Source organism: Pezoporus flaviventris, unplaced genomic scaffold (assembly GCF_033815535.1).
Source record: "Pezoporus flaviventris isolate CSIRO_AGI_PZ_B2104156 unplaced genomic scaffold, CSIRO_AGI_Pfla_v1 ptg000225l, whole genome shotgun sequence".
Lineage (NCBI taxonomy): Eukaryota > Metazoa > Chordata > Aves > Psittaciformes > Psittacidae > Pezoporus > Pezoporus flaviventris.
Genome location: NW_026892773.1, coordinates 745638 through 764124, shown reverse-complemented (window position 1 = coordinate 764124; position 18487 = coordinate 745638). Strand labels below are relative to the sequence as shown.

Sequence of the window (18487 nt, the reverse complement as noted above, 5' to 3'; positions counted from 1 at the left end):
GGGGTGCACTGGGATGCATTGGGGTGCACTGGGATGCATTGGGATGCATTGGGGCGCATTGGGGCGCACTGGGATGCATTGGGGCGCATTGGGGTGCACTGGGATGCATTGGGGCGCATTGGGGTGCACTGGGGTGCATTGGGATGCACTGGGGTGCATTGGGATGCATTGGGGTGCACTGGGATGCACTGGGGTGCATTGGGATGCATTGGGGTGCACTGGGATGCATTGGGATGCACTGGGATGCATTGGGGCGCATTGAGGACCGGGGTGGTGGGGGGGGAGGCTCGGAGGCGGTGCCTGGTGCAGCCCCCCCGGGGGTCTGGGTGCTGGGGGGGGGTCAGCCCCGGGTGCTGCCCCCCCGCTCCCCCAGCAGCCAATAGGTCCTCACCTTCCCCTTGCCCTATGGGGAGAGAGGGGGGGGGGGATCAGACAAAGGGGGAGGGGGGGGGGGTCCCAGGGTGCCCATGGCAACATCGGGGCTATGGGATGAGGATGGGGGAGGGGGGGATGGACCCCATTGGGGCACCCATGGGGGGGGGGGGGGGGGCAGGACCCACCTTCATCTCCACGTCCCCCGGAGCTCCAGCTCGAAGCAGCCGAACTCCTCCAGCACGGCCTTGGTGGCGGCAGAGATGTGGATCTTCAGGGCTGGGGGAGCGGCGGCACCCATGGGTGCCCGTCAGCACCCATAGGAGCCCATCAACAAGCTTGGGTGCCCATCAGCTCCATAGGTGCCCATCAGCACCCATAGGAGCCCATCACAAGCTTGGGTGCCCATCAGCTCCCATAGGTGCCCGTCAGCACCCATAGGAGCCCATCAACAAGCTTGGGTGCCCATCAGCTCCCATAGGTGCCCATCAGCACCCATAGGAGCCCATCAACAAGCTTGGGTGCCCATCAGCTCCCATAGGTGCCCATCACCACCCATAGGTGCCCGTCAGCACCCATAAGAGCCCATCAGCACCCGTGGGTGCTCATCAGCTCCCATAGGAGCCCATCACCACCCATGGGTGCCCATCAGCTCCCATAGGTGCCCATCACCACCCATAGGTGCCCGTCAGCGCCCATAGGAGCCCATCAACAAGCTTGGGTGCCCATCAGCTCCCATAGGTGCCCATCAGCACCCATAGGAGCCCATCAACAAGCTTGGGTGCCCATCAGCTCCCATAGGTGCCCATCAGCACCCATAGGAGCCCATCAACAAGCTTGGTGCCCATCAGCTCCCATAGGTGCCCATCAGCACCCATAGGAGCCCATCAACAAGCTTGGGTGCCCATCAGCTCCCATAGGTGCCCATCACCACCCATAGGTGCCCTTCAGCACCCATAGGAGCCCATCAGCACCCGTGGGTGCTCATCAGCTCCCATAGGGAGCCCATCACCACCCATGGGTGCCCATCAGCTCCCATAGGTGCCCATCACCACCCATAGGTGCCCGTCAGCGCCCATAGGAGCCCATCAACAAGCTTGGGTGCCCATCAGCTCCCATAGGTGCCCATCAGCACCCGTGGGTGCTCATCAACAACCATGGGTGCCCATCACCAACCGTGGGTGCTCACCAGCTCCCATGGGTGCCCATCACCAACCGTGGGTGCCCATCAGCACCCATAGGTGCCCATCAGCACCCATAGGTGTCCATCACCAACCGTGGGTGCCCATCACCAACCATGGGTGCCCATCAGCACCCATAGGTGACCATCAGCACCCATAGGAGCCCATCACCAACCATGGGTGCCCATCAGCTCCCATGCATGCCCATCAGCAGCCGTGGGTGCCCATCACCAACCATGGGTGCCCATCAGCACCCATAGGTGACCATCAGCACCCATAGGAGCCCATCAACAAGCTTGGGTGCCCATCAGCTCCCATAGGTGCCCATCAGCACCCGTGGGTGCTCATCAACAACCATGGGTGCCCATCAGCACCCAGAGGTGCCCATCAGCTCCCATGGGTGCCCATCACCAACCGTGGGTGCCCATCAGCAGCCATGGGTGCCCATCACCAACCATGGGTGCCCAGCAGCACCCATAGGAGCCCAGCAGCACCCATAGGAGCCCATCACCAACCATGGGTGCCCATCACCACCCATAGGAGCCCATCAGCTCCCATGGGTGCCCATCACCAACCATGGGTGCCCATCAGCCCCCAGGGTGCCCATCAGCACCCATAGGTGCCCAGCAGCACCCATAGATGCCCAGCAGCTCCCATAGGTGCCCATCACCACCCATAGGTGCCCCTCAGCACCCATGGGTGCCCAGCAGCTCCCATAGGTGCCCATCACCACCCATAGGTGCCCCTCAGCACCCATGGGTGCCCATCACCACCCATAGGTGCCCCTCAGCACCCATGGGTGCCCTCACCTTCCCCATTGGACTCCATGCGCGAGGCCGTGTTCACCGTGTCCCCGAACAGGCAGTACCGGGGCATCTTGAGCCCACAACCCCGGCACAGACGGGTCCTGGGGGGCACCCAGTGAGCACCCCCCATAGCTCCCACCCCACATGGCCCCACTGCCCCCTGGGGTCCATGGGAGGGCTGGGTGCCCATTGACCTGTGTGGGTGCTGTGGCCCTGTCCCCATCTCCACTGACCCATGTGGGTTCCCTCTCCCCATTGACCCATACGGCTTCCATGTCCCCATCCCCACTGACCCCATATGGGTCCACATCCCCATTCCCCTCCATGGGTCCACATCCCCATTCCCCTCCATGGGTCCCCCATCCCCATTGCCCCCATGGCTCCCCCCTCCCCATTGCCCCCCATGGGTCCCCCATTCCCATTGACCCCCCATGGCTTCTCCATCCCCATTGACCCACATTGGTCACACATCCCCATTGACCCACATGGGTCCCATGTCCCCATCCCTATTGACCCATGTGGGTTCTCCATCCCTATTGACCCCCATGGGTTCCCCATCCCCATTGCCCCCATGGCTTCCCCATTGCTATCCCCCCCCACGTGCTCCCCCCCCATCCCCATTGCCCCCCATGGCTTTCCCATTGCAATCCCCCCCCATGGCTCCCCCATCCCCATTCCCCCCCATGGCTCCCCCATCCCCATTCCCCCCCATGGCTCCCCCATCCCCATTCCCCCCCCATGGCTCCCCCATCCCCATTGACCCCCCGTGGGCTCCCCCATCCCCATTCCCCCCCATGGCTCCCCCATCCCCATTGACCCCCATGACTTCCCCATTGCAATCACCCCCCATGGACTCCCCCATCCCCATTGCCCCCCATGGGTTCCCCATCCTCATTGCCCCCCCATGGGCTCCCCCATCCCCATTACCCCCCATGGCTTCCCCATTGCAATCACCCCCCATGGCTCCCCAATCCCCATTCCCCCCCCATGGCTCCCCAATCCCCATTCCCCCCCATGGCTCCCCAATCCCCATTCCCCCCCATGGGCTCCCCAATCCCCATTCCCCCCCATGGCTCCCCCATCCCCATTGCCCCCCATGCCTTCCCCATCCCCATTGGCCCCATGGCTCCCCAATCCCCATTCCCCCCCCATGGCTCCCCAATCCCCATTTCCCCCCATGGCTCCCCCATCCCCATTCCCCCCCATGGCTCCCCAATCCCCATTCCCCCCCATGGCTCCCCAATCCCCATTGCCCCCCATGGGCTCCCCCATCCCCATTGCCCCCCATGGCTCCCCAATCCCCATTGCCCCCCATGGGCTCCCCCATCCCCATTGCCCCCCCATGGGCTCCCCCATCCCCATTGCCCCCCATGGCTCCCCAATCCCCATTGCCCCCCATGGGCTCCCCCATCCCCATTGCCCCCCATGGGCTCCCCCATCCCCATTCCCCCCCATGGCTCCCCCATCCCCATTGCCCCCCATGGCTCCCCCATCCCCATTCCCCCCCATGGGCTCCCCCATCCCCATTGCCCCCCATGGCTCCCCCATCCCCATTGCCCCCCATGGGCTCCCCCATCCCCATTGCCCCCCATGGCTCCCCCATCCCCATTCCCCCCCATGGGCTCCCCCATCCCCATTGCCCCCCATGCCTTCCCCATTGCCATCCCCACCCCACTGACCCGTGTGCACCCCGATGCGCAGCCGCAGCTGCTGCTGGGGCCGGTGGCGGATGCGGAAGGAGCGCACGGCGTCGAGCAGCGCCAGCGCCATGCGCGCCACCTCGGGCGCGTGCTGCCGCCCGTTGCGCACCGGCAGCCCCGACACCACCATGTAGGCGTCGCCGATGGTCTCCACCTGCGGACCGAGCGCCGTGGGGTGCCAACAACACCCAACAACCCCCCCCCCCAATGCGGGGGTCCCCATCATCCCCACCCCAAACCTTGTAGACGTCGAAGTGGTCGATGATGGCGTCGAAGCAAGTGTAGAGGTCGTTGAGCAGCGTCACCACCTGCATGGGCGTGCTCTGCGCCGACAGCGCCGTGAAGCCCACGATGTCGCTGAAGTAGATGGTGACACTGTCGAAGGCCTCCGCCGGCACCGTCTCGCCCCGCTTCAGCTGCTCCGCCACCGAGCTGTGGGGTGGGGATGGGACATGGAGGGGGGGGGCTGTCCACAGCTGCTGTAGGCATCCCCAGCCATGCAGGGGTGCTTGGATGCATCCATCAGCAGGTCCAGCCACCCATCAGCAGGTCCAACCACCCATCACCAGCTCCAACCACCCATCACAGGAGGTTCAACCACCCATCACCACGTCCAACCACCCATCACCAGCTCCAACCACCCATCACAGGAGGTTCAACCACCCATCACCACGTCCAACCACCCATCACCAGCTCCAACCACCCGTCACCAGCTCCAACCACCCGTCACCATGTCCAACCACCCACCCACCCATCACCGTGTTCAACCACCCATCACAGGAGATCCAACCACCCATCACCAGCTCCAACCACCCATCACCACGTCCAACCACCCATCACCATGTCCAACCACCCATCACCACGTCCAACCACCCATCACCATGTCCAACCACCCGTCACCAGCTCCAACCACCCGTCACCAGCTCCAACCACCCACCCACCCATCACCATGTCCAACCACCCATCACCATGTCCAACCACCCAACCACCCCTCACCACGTCCAACCACCCGTCACCAGCTCCAACCACCCGTCACCACGTCCAACCACCCGTCACCACGTCCAACCACCTGTCACCAGCTCCAACCACCCGTCACCACGTCCAACCACCCGTCACCACGTCCAACCACCTGTCACCAGCTCCAACCACCCCTCACCATGTCCACCCCCCCATCACCCTGTCCAACCACCCACCCACCCCTCACCACGTCCAACCACCCACCCCCCCATCACCACGTCCAACCACCCACCCACCCATCACCACACCCACCCACCCATCCCCACGTCCCAGCACCCCCCCCAGCAGGGCAGGATTGTGTGCGTGTGCGTGCGCGTGCGCGATGCTGCCGTGGTACCCCACAGCGCGGTGGCCGGGGGGTCTCTATCGGACCCCCATGGACGCTCACTGGGGCAGGATCTGGTAGAGCAGCGCCTCCGCCTTGCGCTTCTCCTCCAGGTAGGCCTGGGTGCGCTCCTCCACCAGCTCCTCCAGGTTGTTGGCGTACTGCTCCATGCGGGACAGCAGGTTGTCCAGGATGTTGCTGCTGCTCCCCCTGCGGGCAGGGGCTCAGCACCCACCTGGGGACCCACAGGGGTCCATCCGCCCCCCGCCGCGGTGGGGCCGGGGATGGGGATGGGGTCGGTACCTGTTGAACCTGCGGAGCTGCACCTTGATGTGGTTGAAGTCCGGGCGCTCCAGGGGGTCCTCGGCCCAGCAGAGCTGCATGAGCTGCCCCAGCTCCTCCAGCTGGCACCCCACGGCGGCCGAGGGGCGGAAGCTGGGGCGCTCGCCGCTCTTCACACGCTCGATGATCTCTGGGGAGGGGGACGGAGGGGGGGCAGCACCCGTCAGAGGGGAGCAGCACCCATCAACTGGTGCCAGCACCCAGCGATAGGTCAAAGCACCCATCGACTGGTCTAAGCACCCGTAGGTAGGTCCCAGCACCCGTAGGTAGGTCCCAGCACACGTCGGTAGGTCCCAGCACCCATCGGTAGATCCAAGCACCCGTCGGTAGGTCCAAGCACCCGTCGGTAGATCCAAGCACCCATCAGAAGGTCCAAGCACCCGTCGGTAGATCCAAGCAACCATCGGTAGATCCAAGCACCCATCAGAAGGTCCAAGCACCCATCGGTAGATCCAAGCAACCGTCGGTAGGTCCAAGCACCCGTCGGTAGGTCCAAGCACCCGTAGGTAGATCCAAGCACCCATCGGTAGATCCAAGCACCCATCGGTAGGTCCAAGCACCCATCGGTAGGTCCAAGCACCCATCGGTAGATCCAAGCACCCATCGGTAGATCCAAGCACCCATCGGTAGGTCCAAGCACCCGTCGGTAGATCCAAGCACCCATCAGTAGATCCAAGCACCCATCGGTAGGTCCAAGCACCCATCAGCTCATCCAATAACCCATCAGCAGGTCCCAGGACTCATCAGCTCATCCAAGCACCCATCAGGAGGTCCAAGCACCCATTGGAAGGCCCAAGCATCCATTGTCAGGTTCATGCACCCATTGTCAGGTCCAAACACCCATCGGAAGGTCCAAGCACCCATCACAGCACATCCAAGCATCCATTGTCAGGCCCAAGCACCCATCAGGAGGTCCAAGCACCCATCGGAAGGCCCAAGCACCCATCGGAAGATCCAAGCACCCATCGGAAGACCCGAGCACCCATCGGAAGACCCGAGCACCCATCGGAAGACCTGAGCACCCATCGGAAGACCTGAGCACCCATCAGAATGTCCGAGCACCCATCAGAAGATCCGAGCACCCATCAGAAGGCCCGAGCACCCATCGGAAGGCCCGAGCACCCATCGGAAGGTCCAAGCACCCATTGGAATGTCCAAGCACCCATCGGAAGATCCAAGCACCCATCGGAAGGCCCAAGCACCCATTGTCAGGCCCAAGCACCCATTGTCAGGCCCAAGCACCCATCAGCTCCTGCTGCCCCCCAACCTTTGGGGCTGAGGTCCATGCCCTCCACGTAGAAGACCCCGTTGCGCAGGGCGATCTCCTGCAGGATGATGCCGAAGCTGTAGACGTCCCCCTTCTGGGTACCACGGCCCGGGGGCTGCTCCATCCTCAAGAGCTCGGGCGCCGTCCACAGCTTCTCTGTGCCACCAAGAAGGGTGCTGAGGGCGAGCGGGGACCCCGGGGGTTGGGTGCTGGGGGGGGGTAGGGTTGGGTGCTCACTGGAGAAGAGGGCATGGGTGTCCTCCCCATCGGGGGGCAGGCGGAAGCTCTCCAGCCCATAGTCGGTGATCTTGAGCACGAAGCGGCTGTCCACCACGCAGTTGGAGGACTTGAGGTTGCCATGGGAGACGATGACGCCGTTGTGCAGGAATTGCATCCCCTGGGGGGGGGGGGGTAGGGGAGGGGGGGGTCAGGCTTGCGGCTGATTCCCGACGTCGGGAATGGGGATGCTGGGATTGGGCTCTTACCTTGACGATGTCGTGGGTGAGGGAATAGCGGAACATCCAGTCCAAGGTGATGCTCTCGTTCTCCAGGATGTCCTGAGGAGCACAGCACCGACAGGGATTGGGCCAGGATGGGGACCAGCACCCATCGGCTCCGCCCAGCCCAGGCACCCAGGGAGCAACCCCACCCCGATGGGTGCTGGATGGAGCAGCCCCATCCCATTGGGTGCTGGATGGAGCATCCCAATTCCAATGGGTGCTGGGTGGAGCATCCCCACCCCAATGGGTACCGGATGGAGCATCCCCATCCCAATGGGTGCTGGATGGAGCATCCCCACCCCGATGGGTGCTGGGTGGAGCATCCCCACCCCAATGGGTACCGGATGGAGCATCCCCATCCCGATGGGTGCCGGATGGAGCATCCCCACCCCAATGGGTGCCGGATGGAGCATCCCCACCCCAATGGGTGCTGAATGGAGCATCCCCACCCCAACGGGTCCTGGAAGCAGCCCCAGCCCCAATGGGTGCTGGATGGAGCCTCCCCACCCCGATGGGTGCCGGATGGAGCATCCCCACCCCGATGGGTGCAGGTGGTCCCTGGGGTACCTGCAGGCTGCCCCGGGGGCAGTACTCGGTCAGGATGCAGATGTTGGGGGGGTCGGTGCAGGCGCCGATGAAGCGGGTGAGGTGCTCGTTTTGGACATCCCGCATCTGAGAGAGGAGAGCAGGGGCTGGGAGCAGCCCCATGGCCCCACAGCCCTCCCCATAGCCCTCCCCACGGCCCCACAGCCCTCCCCATAGCCCTCCCCACGGCGCCGCACGCTTCACCTACGTGCTTCAGCTCGAAGAGGACCTTGCGCGTGAGCTCGATGCGCGGGCGGTTCAGGTGCTTCACGGCCACCAGGTTGCCCTGGGTGGGGGGCACAAAGGGATGGGGAGGCGCCTCCCACCCCATATCCCTGCACCAGGCCGGGCTGGGAAAGGGGGGGGCATTCAGGGCCAGGCCAGCCCGGGCCGGGGTACCTTGTAATAGGCGGTCTTGGCATAGACCTGGAACTGCCCCTCTGTGGTCATCAGGGAGCCGTAGTTGGAGCCCCTCTGGATGGGGAGGGAAGCGGCATGAGGCCTGCCCCTGCTCCCATCACCTCCAAAACCTGATCCCATCACCCCCAAACCTTGATCCCCTTCACCTCCAAACCCTGCTCCCCATCACCTCCAAAACCTGATCCCATCACCCCCAAACCTTGATCCCCTTCACCTCCAAACCCTGCTCCCCATCACCTCCAAAACCTGATCCCATCACCCCCAAACCTTGATCCCCTTCACCTCCAAACCCTGCTCCCCATCACCTCCAAAACCTGATCCCATCACCTCCAAACCCTGACCCCATCACCTCCAAAACCTGATCCCATCACCTCCAAAACCTGATCCCATCACCCCCAAACCTTGATCCCCATCACCTCCAAAACCTGACCCCATCACCTCCAAAACCTGATCCCATCACCCCCAAACCCTGACCCCATCACCTCCAAACCCTGACCCCATCACCTCCAAACCCTGAACCCATCACCCCCAAACCTTGATCCCCATCACCCCCAAACCCTGACCCCATCACCTCCAAAACCTGATCCCAACTCCTCCAAACCCTGACCCCACCACCCCCAAACCCTGACCCCATCACCTCCAAACCCTGACCCCATCACCCCCAAACCTTGATCCCCATCACCCCCAAACCCTGACCCCATCACCTCCAAAACCTGATCCCATCACCCCCAAACCCTGACCCCATCACCTCCAAAACCTGATCCCAACTCCTCCAAACCCTGATCCCATCACCCCCAAAGCTTGATCCCCTTCACCTCCAAACCCTGCTCCCCATCACCTCCAAACCCTGACCCCATCACCCCCAAACCCTGACCCCATCGCCCCCAAACCCTGACCCCATCACCTCCAAACCCTGACCCCATCACCTCCAAACCCTGACCCCATCACTCCCAAACCTTGATCCCCTTCACCTCCAAACCCTGCTCCCCATCACCCCCAAACCCTGACCCCACCACCCCCAAACCCTGCTCCCCATCACCTCCAAACCCTGACCCCACCACCCCAAACCCTGACCCCACCACCCCAAACCCTGACCCCTCCGCCTGCTCCCCACCACCTCCAAACCCTGCTCCCCATCACCTCCAAACCCTGACCCCATCACCTCCAAACCCTGACCCCATCACCTCCAAACCCTGCTCCCCATCACCTCCAAACCCTGACCCCACCACCTCCAAACCCTGACCCCATCACCTCCAAACCCTGCTCCCCATCACCTCCAAACCCTGACCCCATCACCTCCAAACCCTGACCCCATCACCTCCAAACCCTGCTCCCCATCACCTCCAAACCCTGACCCCATCACCTCCAAACCCTGACCCCATCACCTCCAAACCCTGACCCCACCACCCCAAACCCTGCTCCCCATCACCTCCAAACCCTGACCCCATCACCTCCAAACCCTGACCCCACCACCCCAAACCCTGCTCCCCATCACCTCCAAACCCTGACCCCATCACCTCCAAACCCTGACCCCACCACCCCAAACCCTGACCCCTCCGCCTGCTCCCCACCACCTCACCAGGGACAGGGTGAGCTTGCTGCCGGCGTTCCGCAGGTGCTTCTCCAAGCTGCTCATCTGCACATCTTCCCACCGGATCCGCCACAGCTCGGCCGCCAGCTCCTTCTCCAGCGCCAGCTTCCTGCTCCAAGGCAGCATCCCCATGAGACCCCCCCCCCCCCCAACCCCAAAACCCCGTCCATCCCCCCCACCTCTGGGCACAGCAGCACCTACCTATAGATGAAGAAGGAGGTGACGGTGATGGCCAAGAGGATGAGGCTCACCACAAGGGACAGGACCTCCAGGGTGGACAGGCTGCCTGCAGGGTGACAGGAGGCCGATGGGTGACCGGGTTGGGGGGGTCCATGGCCTGTGTCCCCCCCTCTATGGACCCCGCTCACCTTTGTGGCACTGGGGGTCACTGTTGTCAAAGCCACAGGGGGGGACATCGGAGGGGACCACGTTCCCCGGCCAATGGATGGCGCGGCCCGGCACCATCTGGAGCTTCTTGGTGGTGCCGTTGTAGTTGGCCACAATCTGATGGGGGATGAAGGGGGGAAGCGGGTGGGAGGAGGCCCCCGGTCACCCCACGGGAGGGGTGCTCCCCTGTTGGGGCTCACCTGGAAGTCCCCCCGCACCGGGTCCATGTCCCAGAGGGAATAATCGCTCTCCCGGTCGCCGTTCTCATCGATCTTCAGGAAGCCGGTGACGCCTGAGGGTGAGAGGTGGGAGGTATGGATGGGGTGGGGATGGGGTGGGGATGGGGTGGGGATGGGGTGGGGATGGGATGGGAATGGGGTGGGATGGGGATGGGGTGGGATGGGGATGGGATGGGGTGGGGATGAGACGAGATGGGGATGGGATGGGATGGGGATGAGATGAGATGGGAATGGGATGGGGATGAGGATGGGGATGAGGATGGGGATGGGATGGGGATGAGATGTAATGGAATGGGATGGGGAGGGATTGGGATGTGATGGAATGAGATGAGATGGGATGGGATGGGGATGGCATGGGATGGAATGGGATGTGACTGGATGGGGATGGGATGGGGAGGAATTGGGATGGGATGGAATGAGATGAGATGGGATGTGATGGGATGGGGATGGGATGTGATAGGATGGGGATGGGGATGGGATGGGATGGGGATGGGATGGGATGGGATGCAGATGGGATGGAGATGGGATAGGGATGGGATGGGGATGGGATGGGTCCCACCATAGAAGGTGCGGTTCCACATCTGGCGGGTGACGGCGGTGGCGTTGCTGATGGAGCCGCCGCGCTCCAGCGTCTCGTTGAGGGCCTGTGCGTAGAGCAGGACCCCGTCGTGGAAGGCGGCGGCGATGAAGTTCATCTGGGGGCATGGGGACAGCTCGGCATGGGGAACGGCTTCAGCTCCATCCCGTGTCCCCTCGTCCCCATCCCATGGCCCTCAGCACCTCCATCTCCATCCCATGCCCCATCTTCATCCCATACCCCCTTGCCCCCAGCTCCATCCCGCATTCCTCAGCAGCTCCATCTCCACCCTATAGGATTTGTCCCTTATCCCAGTTCCCTTCACCCTTCAGCTTTCCCGTTCCCATCCCTATATCCCACCAAGCCGTCCTTCATGGAGAAGTTGAAGTGAGCCATGGCCTCCTCCTTCAGCCGCGCCAGGAAGGGCCGGTACTCGGGGTTTGTGGGCTCCCTGTAGGTGATGATGGTGACAGCCTGGGAAGGGGAGAGCGGATGGAGCTGGGACACGGGGCCATCAACTGCAACCCTCCAAATGAGGAGCACCCATTGCATCATGATGCTCACACGATGGGTACCGGTACCACACATGATGGGTACCGGTATCACACACAGTGAGTACCGGTGTCACACACAATGGGTACTGGTATCACACACGATGGGTATTAGTGTCACACATGATGGGTACTGGTGTCACCCATCATGGGTACCGGTATCACCCATCATGGGTACCAGTATCACACACGATGGGTACCGGTATCACACATGATGGGTACTGGTGTCACACACACGATGGGTACCGGTATCACCCATGATGGTTACCGGTGTCACACACGATGGGTACCGGTATCACACACGATGGGTACCGGTATCACACACGATGGGTACCGGTATCACACATGATGGGTACTGGTGTCACACACACGATGGGTACCGGTATCACACACAATGGGTACCGGTATCACACACGATGGGTACCGGTATCACACACATGATGGGTACCGGTATCACACACGATGGGTACCGGTGTCACACACATGATGGGTACCGGTATCACCCATGATGGGCTCCGGTGTCACCCATGATGGGTACCGGTATCACACACGATGGGTACCGGTATCACACACGATGGGTACCGGTATCACACACATGATGGGTACCGGTGTCACCCACGATGGGTACCGGTATCACACACATGATGGGTACCGGTATCACACACGATGGGTACCGGTATCACACAGGATGGGTACCGGTGTCACACACATGATGGGTACTGGTGTCACACACACGATGGGTACCGGTATCACCCATGCTGGGCTCCGGTGTCACCCACCTCGAAGGCTCTGCGTGCGGCCGCGTCGTGGCGGTCCCCGCGCCTCCATGGCCGCTGGGGCTCGGGGAAGCGGCTCCCCTGCAGGCTGGCCCCGAAGATGTCGATGTAGAAGAAGACGAAGTCCCCGCGCGTGAGCCCCTCGCGCTCCGCCTGCAGCAGCAGCTCCCGCAGCGTGCCCGGGGCGCAGCACACGTAAACCACTGCGGGGGGGACACGGCGGCAGCCCTGAGACACCGCGGCCCGGCCTATGGCAACCGGGGACATCCCCATCCCTGCCTATGGCAACCGGAGACATCCCCATCCCTGCCTATGGCAACCGGGGACATCCCCATCCCTGCCTATGGCAACCGGGGACATCCCCATCCCTGCCTATGGCAACCGGGGACATCCCCATCCCTGCCTATGGCAACCGGAGACATCCCCATCCCGGCCTATGGCAACCGGGGACATCCCCATCCCTGCCTATGGCAACCGGAGACATCCCCATCCCTGCCTATGGCAACCGGAGACATCCCCATCCCTGCCTATGGCTACTGGAGACATCCCCATCCCTGCCTATGGCAACCGGGGACATCCCCATCCCTGCCTATGGCAACCGGGGACATCCCCATCCCTGCCTATGGCAACCGGGGACATCCCCATCCCTGCCTATGGCAACCGGGGACATCCCCATCCCTGCCTATGGCAACTGGGGACATCCCCATCCCTGCCTTTGGCAACTGGAGACATCCCCATCCCTGCCTATGGCAACCGGGGACATCCCTGTGTCCATCCCCCTGCTCCATCACATGTTCCTCAGCAGCTCCAGCTCCATCCCATTTCCACAGATCCATTCCATGTCCCTTGTCCTCATTTCCCCAGCTCCACCCCGTGTCCTGCAGAGCTCCAACTTCATCCCATGTCCCAGCTCTATTCCATATCCCCATGTCCCAGCCCCATCCCATATCCCCTGTTCCCATGTTCCCCAGCTCTATCCCATGTCCCTCAACAGCTCCAACTCCATCCCACATCCCCTGCTCCATCCCACGTCCTGCAGCACCTCCAGCCCCATCCCATGTCCCAGCCCCATCCCATGTCCCAGTTCCATCCCATGTCCTGCAGCAGCTCCAACTTCATCCCATGTCCCAGCTCTATTCCATATGCCCATGTCCCCAACTCCATCCCATGTCCCTCAGCAGCTCCAGCCCTATCCCATGTCCCAGCCCCATCCCATGTCCCAGCCCCATCCCATGTCCCCTGTTCCCATGTCCCAGTCCCATCCCATGTCCCAGCCCCATCCCATGTCCCCTGTTCCCATGTCCCAGCCCCATCCCATGTCCCAGTCCCATTTCATGTCCCCTGTTCCCATGTCCCAGCCCCATCGCATGTCCCAGTCCCATCCCATGTTCCCTGTTCCCATGTCCCAGTCCCATCCCATGTCCCAGCCCCATCCCATGTCCCAGCCCCATCCCATGTCCCAGTCCCATCCCATGTCCCCTGTTCCCATGTCCCAGCCCCATCCCATGTCCCAGTCCCATCCCATGTCCCCTGCTCCCATGTCCCAGCTCCATCCCATGTCCCAGCCCCATCCCATGTCCCAGTCCCATCCCATGTCCCCTGTTCCCATGTCCCAGCCCCATCCCATGTCCCAGTCCCATCCCATGTCCCCTGTTCCCATGTCCCAGTCCCATCCCATGTCCCAGCCCCATCCCATGTCCCCTGTTCCCATGTCCCGTTCCCATGTCCCAGCCCCATCCCATGTCCCCTGTCCCCATGTCCCAGCCCCATCCCATGTCCCAGTCCCATCCCATGTCCCAGTCCCATCCCATGTCCCCTGTCCCCATGTCCCAGCCCCATCCCATGTCCCAGTCCCATCCCATGTCCCCTGTTCCCATGTCTCAGTCCCATCCCATGTCCCCTGTTCCCATGTCCCAGCCCCATCCCATGTCCCAGCCCCATCCCATGTCCCCTGTTTCCATGTCCCAGCCCCATCCCATGTCCCCTGTTCCCATGTCCCAGCCCCATCCCATGTCCCAGTCCCATCCCATGTCCCCTGCTCCCATGTCCCAGTCCCATCCCATGTCCCCTGCTCCCATGTCCCCTGCTCCCATGTCCCCTGTTCCCATGTCCCAGCCCCATCCCATGTCCCCTGTTCCCATGTCCCAGCCCCATCCCATGTCCCAGTCCCATCCCATGTCCCCTGCTCCCATGTCCCAGTCCCATCCCATGTCCCCTGCTCCCATGTCCCCTGTTCCCATGTCCCAGCCCCATCCCATGTCCCAGTCCCATCCCATGTCCCCTGTTCCCATGTCCCAGCCCCATCCCATGTCCCAGTCCCATCCCATGTCCCCTGTTCCCATGTCCCAGCCCCATCCCATGTCCCCTGCTCCCATGTCCCCTGCTCCCATGTCCCCTGCTCCCATGTCCCCTGTTCCCATGTCCCAGCCCCATCCCATGTCCCCTGCTCCCATGTCCCAGCCCCATCCCATGTCCCAGCCCCATCCCATGTCCCCTGCTCCCATGTCCCAGCCCCATCCCATGTCCCAGCCCCATCCCATGTCCCCTGCTCCCATGTCCCCTGTTCCCATGTCCCAGCCCCATCCCATGTCCCCTGCTCCCATGTCCCAGCCCCATCCCATGTCCCAGCCCCATCCCATGTCCCAGTCCCATCCCATGTCCCCTGTTCCCATGTCCCAGCCCCATCCCATGTCCCCTGTTCCCATGTCCCAGCCCCATCCCATGTCCCAGTCCCATCCCATGTCCCCTGCTCCCATGTCCCAGCCCCATCCCATGTCCCAGTCCCATCCCATGTCCCCTGCTCCCATGTCCCCTGTTCCCATGTCCCAGCCCCATCCCATGTCCCCTGCTCCCATGTCCCCTGTTCCCATGTCCCAGCCCCATCCCATGTCCCCTGCTCCCATGTCCCAGCCCCATCCCATGTCCCAGCCCCATCCCATGTCCCCTGCTCCCATGTCCCCTGCTCCCATGTCCCCTGTTCCCATGTCCCAGCCCCATCCCATGTCCCCTGTTCCCATGTCCCAGCCCCATCCCATGTCCCCTGCTCCCATGTCCCCTGTTCCCATGTCCCCTGTTCCCATGTCCCCTGCTCCCATGTCCCGTTCCCATGTCCCAGCCCCATCCCATGTCCCCTGCTCCCATGTCCCAGCCCCATCCCATGTCCCCTGCTCCCATGTCCCCTGCTCCCATGTCCCCTGTTCCCATGTCCCCTGCTCCCATGTCCCCTGTTCCCATGTCCCAGCCCCATCCCATGTCCCCTGCTCCCATGTCCCCTGTTCCCATGTCCCCTGTTCCCATGTCCCCTGTTCCCATGTCCCCTGCTCCCATGTCCCCTGCTCCCATGTCCCCTGTTCCCATGTCCCAGCCCCATCCCATGTCCCCTGCTCCCATGTCCCCTGTTCCCATGTCCCCTGTTCCCATGTCCCCTGCTCCCATGTCCCCTGTTCCCATGTCCCAGCCCCATCCCATGTCCCCTGTTCCCATGTCCCAGTCCCATCCCATGTCCCCTGCTCCCATGTCCCAGCCCCATCCCATGTCCCAGCCCCATCCCATGTCCCCTGTTCCCATGTCCCCTGCTCCCATGTTCCTCGCTGCCCCCCCCGCCCCATGCCCTGTGTCCGTGCCGGGCAGGGGCCGCAGGGAGCCCCCCTTTCCCCCCCGTTGCCCCCCCATGCCCGTTCCAGGTTTCCTGTTTTCCCGACTCCGCTTCCTCCTCCCCGGGCCCGATCCCGGCAGAGCCCGACCCCGGCCATGGAGCGACCCCGAGCCTGCCCCCAATCCCCCGGGATCCATTGGATCCAATGGGACCCCAGGGAGCTGCCCTGGGGGGGGGGGTGTCCGGCCGCGCCCCCCCCAACCCCAGCGCGGCACCCACTGGGCACGGCCGGATGGCACCCACCCAGCGCCAGCGCCGCCGGCACCACCCGTTGGCTCCGGCTGGAGCGGATGGGGACGGGATGGGACTGGGAATAGAATGGGAATAGGGACGGGAATGGGATTGGGATGGGAATGGGACTGGGATAGGAATACAGATAGGAATGGGGATGGGATTGGGATTGGGATAGGAATATGGATAGGAATGGGGATGGGAATAGGAATGGGATGGGAATAGGGATGGGGATGGAAATGGGATTGGGATGGGAATAGGGATGGGAATGCAGATGGGAATGGGAATAGGGATGGGGATGGAATAGGGATGGAATGGGGATGGGAATGGGATTGGGATGGGAATGGGGATGGGAATGGGATTGGGATGGGAATAGGGATGGGAATGTGGATGGAATGGGATTGGGATGGGAATGGGGTGGGAATAGGCATGGGGATGGGAATAGGGATGGGAACAGGAATGGGAATAGGGATGGGAATGGGAAGGGAATTGAGATGGGAATAGGAATGGGAATAGGGATGAGAATGGGGATGGGAATAGGAATGGGAATAGGGGTGAGGATGGGAATAGAGATGGGAACGGTGGCCATGCTCAGCAGCCCCCAGTGGGTCACAACACGGGGTGAGGGCAGCACCCATGTGTGCAGTCATGCAACACGCCTGCGCAGAGCCATGTAAAGTTGGGTAGAGCCAAGTCAAGGGGAATGGGGTTGGAAATGGGAATGGGGATGGGGACGGGAATGGGGATGGGAATAGGGATAGGGATGGGGATGGGATGGGGATGGGGGTGAGGATGGGGATAGGGATGGGGATGGGATGGAATGGGAGTAGTGATGGGGATGGGGATGGGAATAGGGATGGGGATGGGGATGGGGATGGGATGGAATGGAAATAGTGATGGGGATGGGAATAGGGATAGGGATGGGGATGGGATGGGGATGGGAATAGGGATAGGGATGGGGATGTGGATGGGACAGGGGCTGTCGGCCGCCCTCATCATCTCCCAGCTGCTCACAGCACGGGGTGAGCGCAGCCCCTTCAGCCTCCCGCACCCGCACCACCCCGATCCCCATCCCCATCCCCGGCACCCACCGCGCCCCTTGTGCTTGATCTCCTGGATGATGAAGGAGAAGTTCCCCCCGCCGCGGAACACCACGTCCAGCACGGTGAGGTTGCGCAGGGCCGGCAGCTGCACGTAGAGCCCTTCGGCGGCGAAGAAGTAGGGGCGGTCGTCGACCTTCTCGTCCCAATAAACCAGCAGCGCCCGGCGGGTCCAGTTGAAGCGGCGGTGGAGCTGCACCCCCAGCTCGCCCAGCTTGCGGTGGCTGGGACCGGCTCTGGTCGTGAGCCCGAACTGCTCCCGTTTGTCGTCGAAGCCGTGAGCCTCGGCCCCGGCCGTCACCAGCGGCAGTCGCCAGTGGCTCGTGAAGCGGGCGACCGGCGCCGCCGTGTACACGCAGCCCGGCCCGAGGAAGGCTGCGGGGTGATGGGCGAGCTGCAGGTCGACGGCGGCCAAAGGCGCGGCCATCTCGGAGCAGACGCCGTGCCCGTCCTCGCTGCTGCCGAACACCCAGCGCAGGGTGAAGCCCGGCAGGAGGTCGGAGCGGGCGTTCACGGCGCCCACGGCCAAGCGCACGGCGGGGCCCACGCGTGGCCAAGCCCAGGGGTAGCTGAGGTTGCGCTCGGGCAGCACCACGGCCAAAGTCAGCGCCGTGGCCGCCGCCGTCGGTGCCGCGCAGCAGAGCGCGGCCAGGACCGCGAGCATCGCCCCACGGAGAAGGGACTTTGGGACTGCCCCCCCCCCCCCCCCCCCCACCTCCTGCCCTCCAACCCAGCGGCACAACGGGGCTGAGCCCTTCCTTCCCCCCCCCTTCCCCTCCGTTATCATCCACACCGAGCTTAACCCCTTCCTGCCCGCCCCGGCGGAGCGCTGCGGGACGGGGCCGCCCCGTGGAGGGTGCGGGAA

At 63.3% G+C, this 18487-nt stretch overlaps 1 protein-coding gene across 1 annotated transcript; it reads right to left on the bottom strand.

Annotated features, from left to right (window-relative positions):
* Window positions 1-338: 338 nt before the first annotated feature.
* Window positions 339-18316, bottom strand: NPR1 (natriuretic peptide receptor 1). Its single transcript, XM_061442339.1, is given in 23 exon segments — window positions 339-403; window positions 561-580; window positions 583-651; window positions 2363-2440; window positions 2443-2460; window positions 4039-4213; window positions 4299-4491; window positions 5465-5611; window positions 5705-5873; window positions 7011-7166; window positions 7248-7407; window positions 7496-7567; window positions 8078-8182; window positions 8304-8381; window positions 8495-8569; window positions 10095-10215; window positions 10308-10392; window positions 10475-10610; window positions 10694-10785; window positions 11292-11427; window positions 11670-11783; window positions 12640-12839; window positions 17614-18316. Coding segments are annotated over 23 exon segments (3135 nt in total). The 5' UTR covers window positions 18287-18316; the 3' UTR covers window positions 339-340.
* Between the last annotated feature and the right edge of the window lie 171 nt (window positions 18317-18487).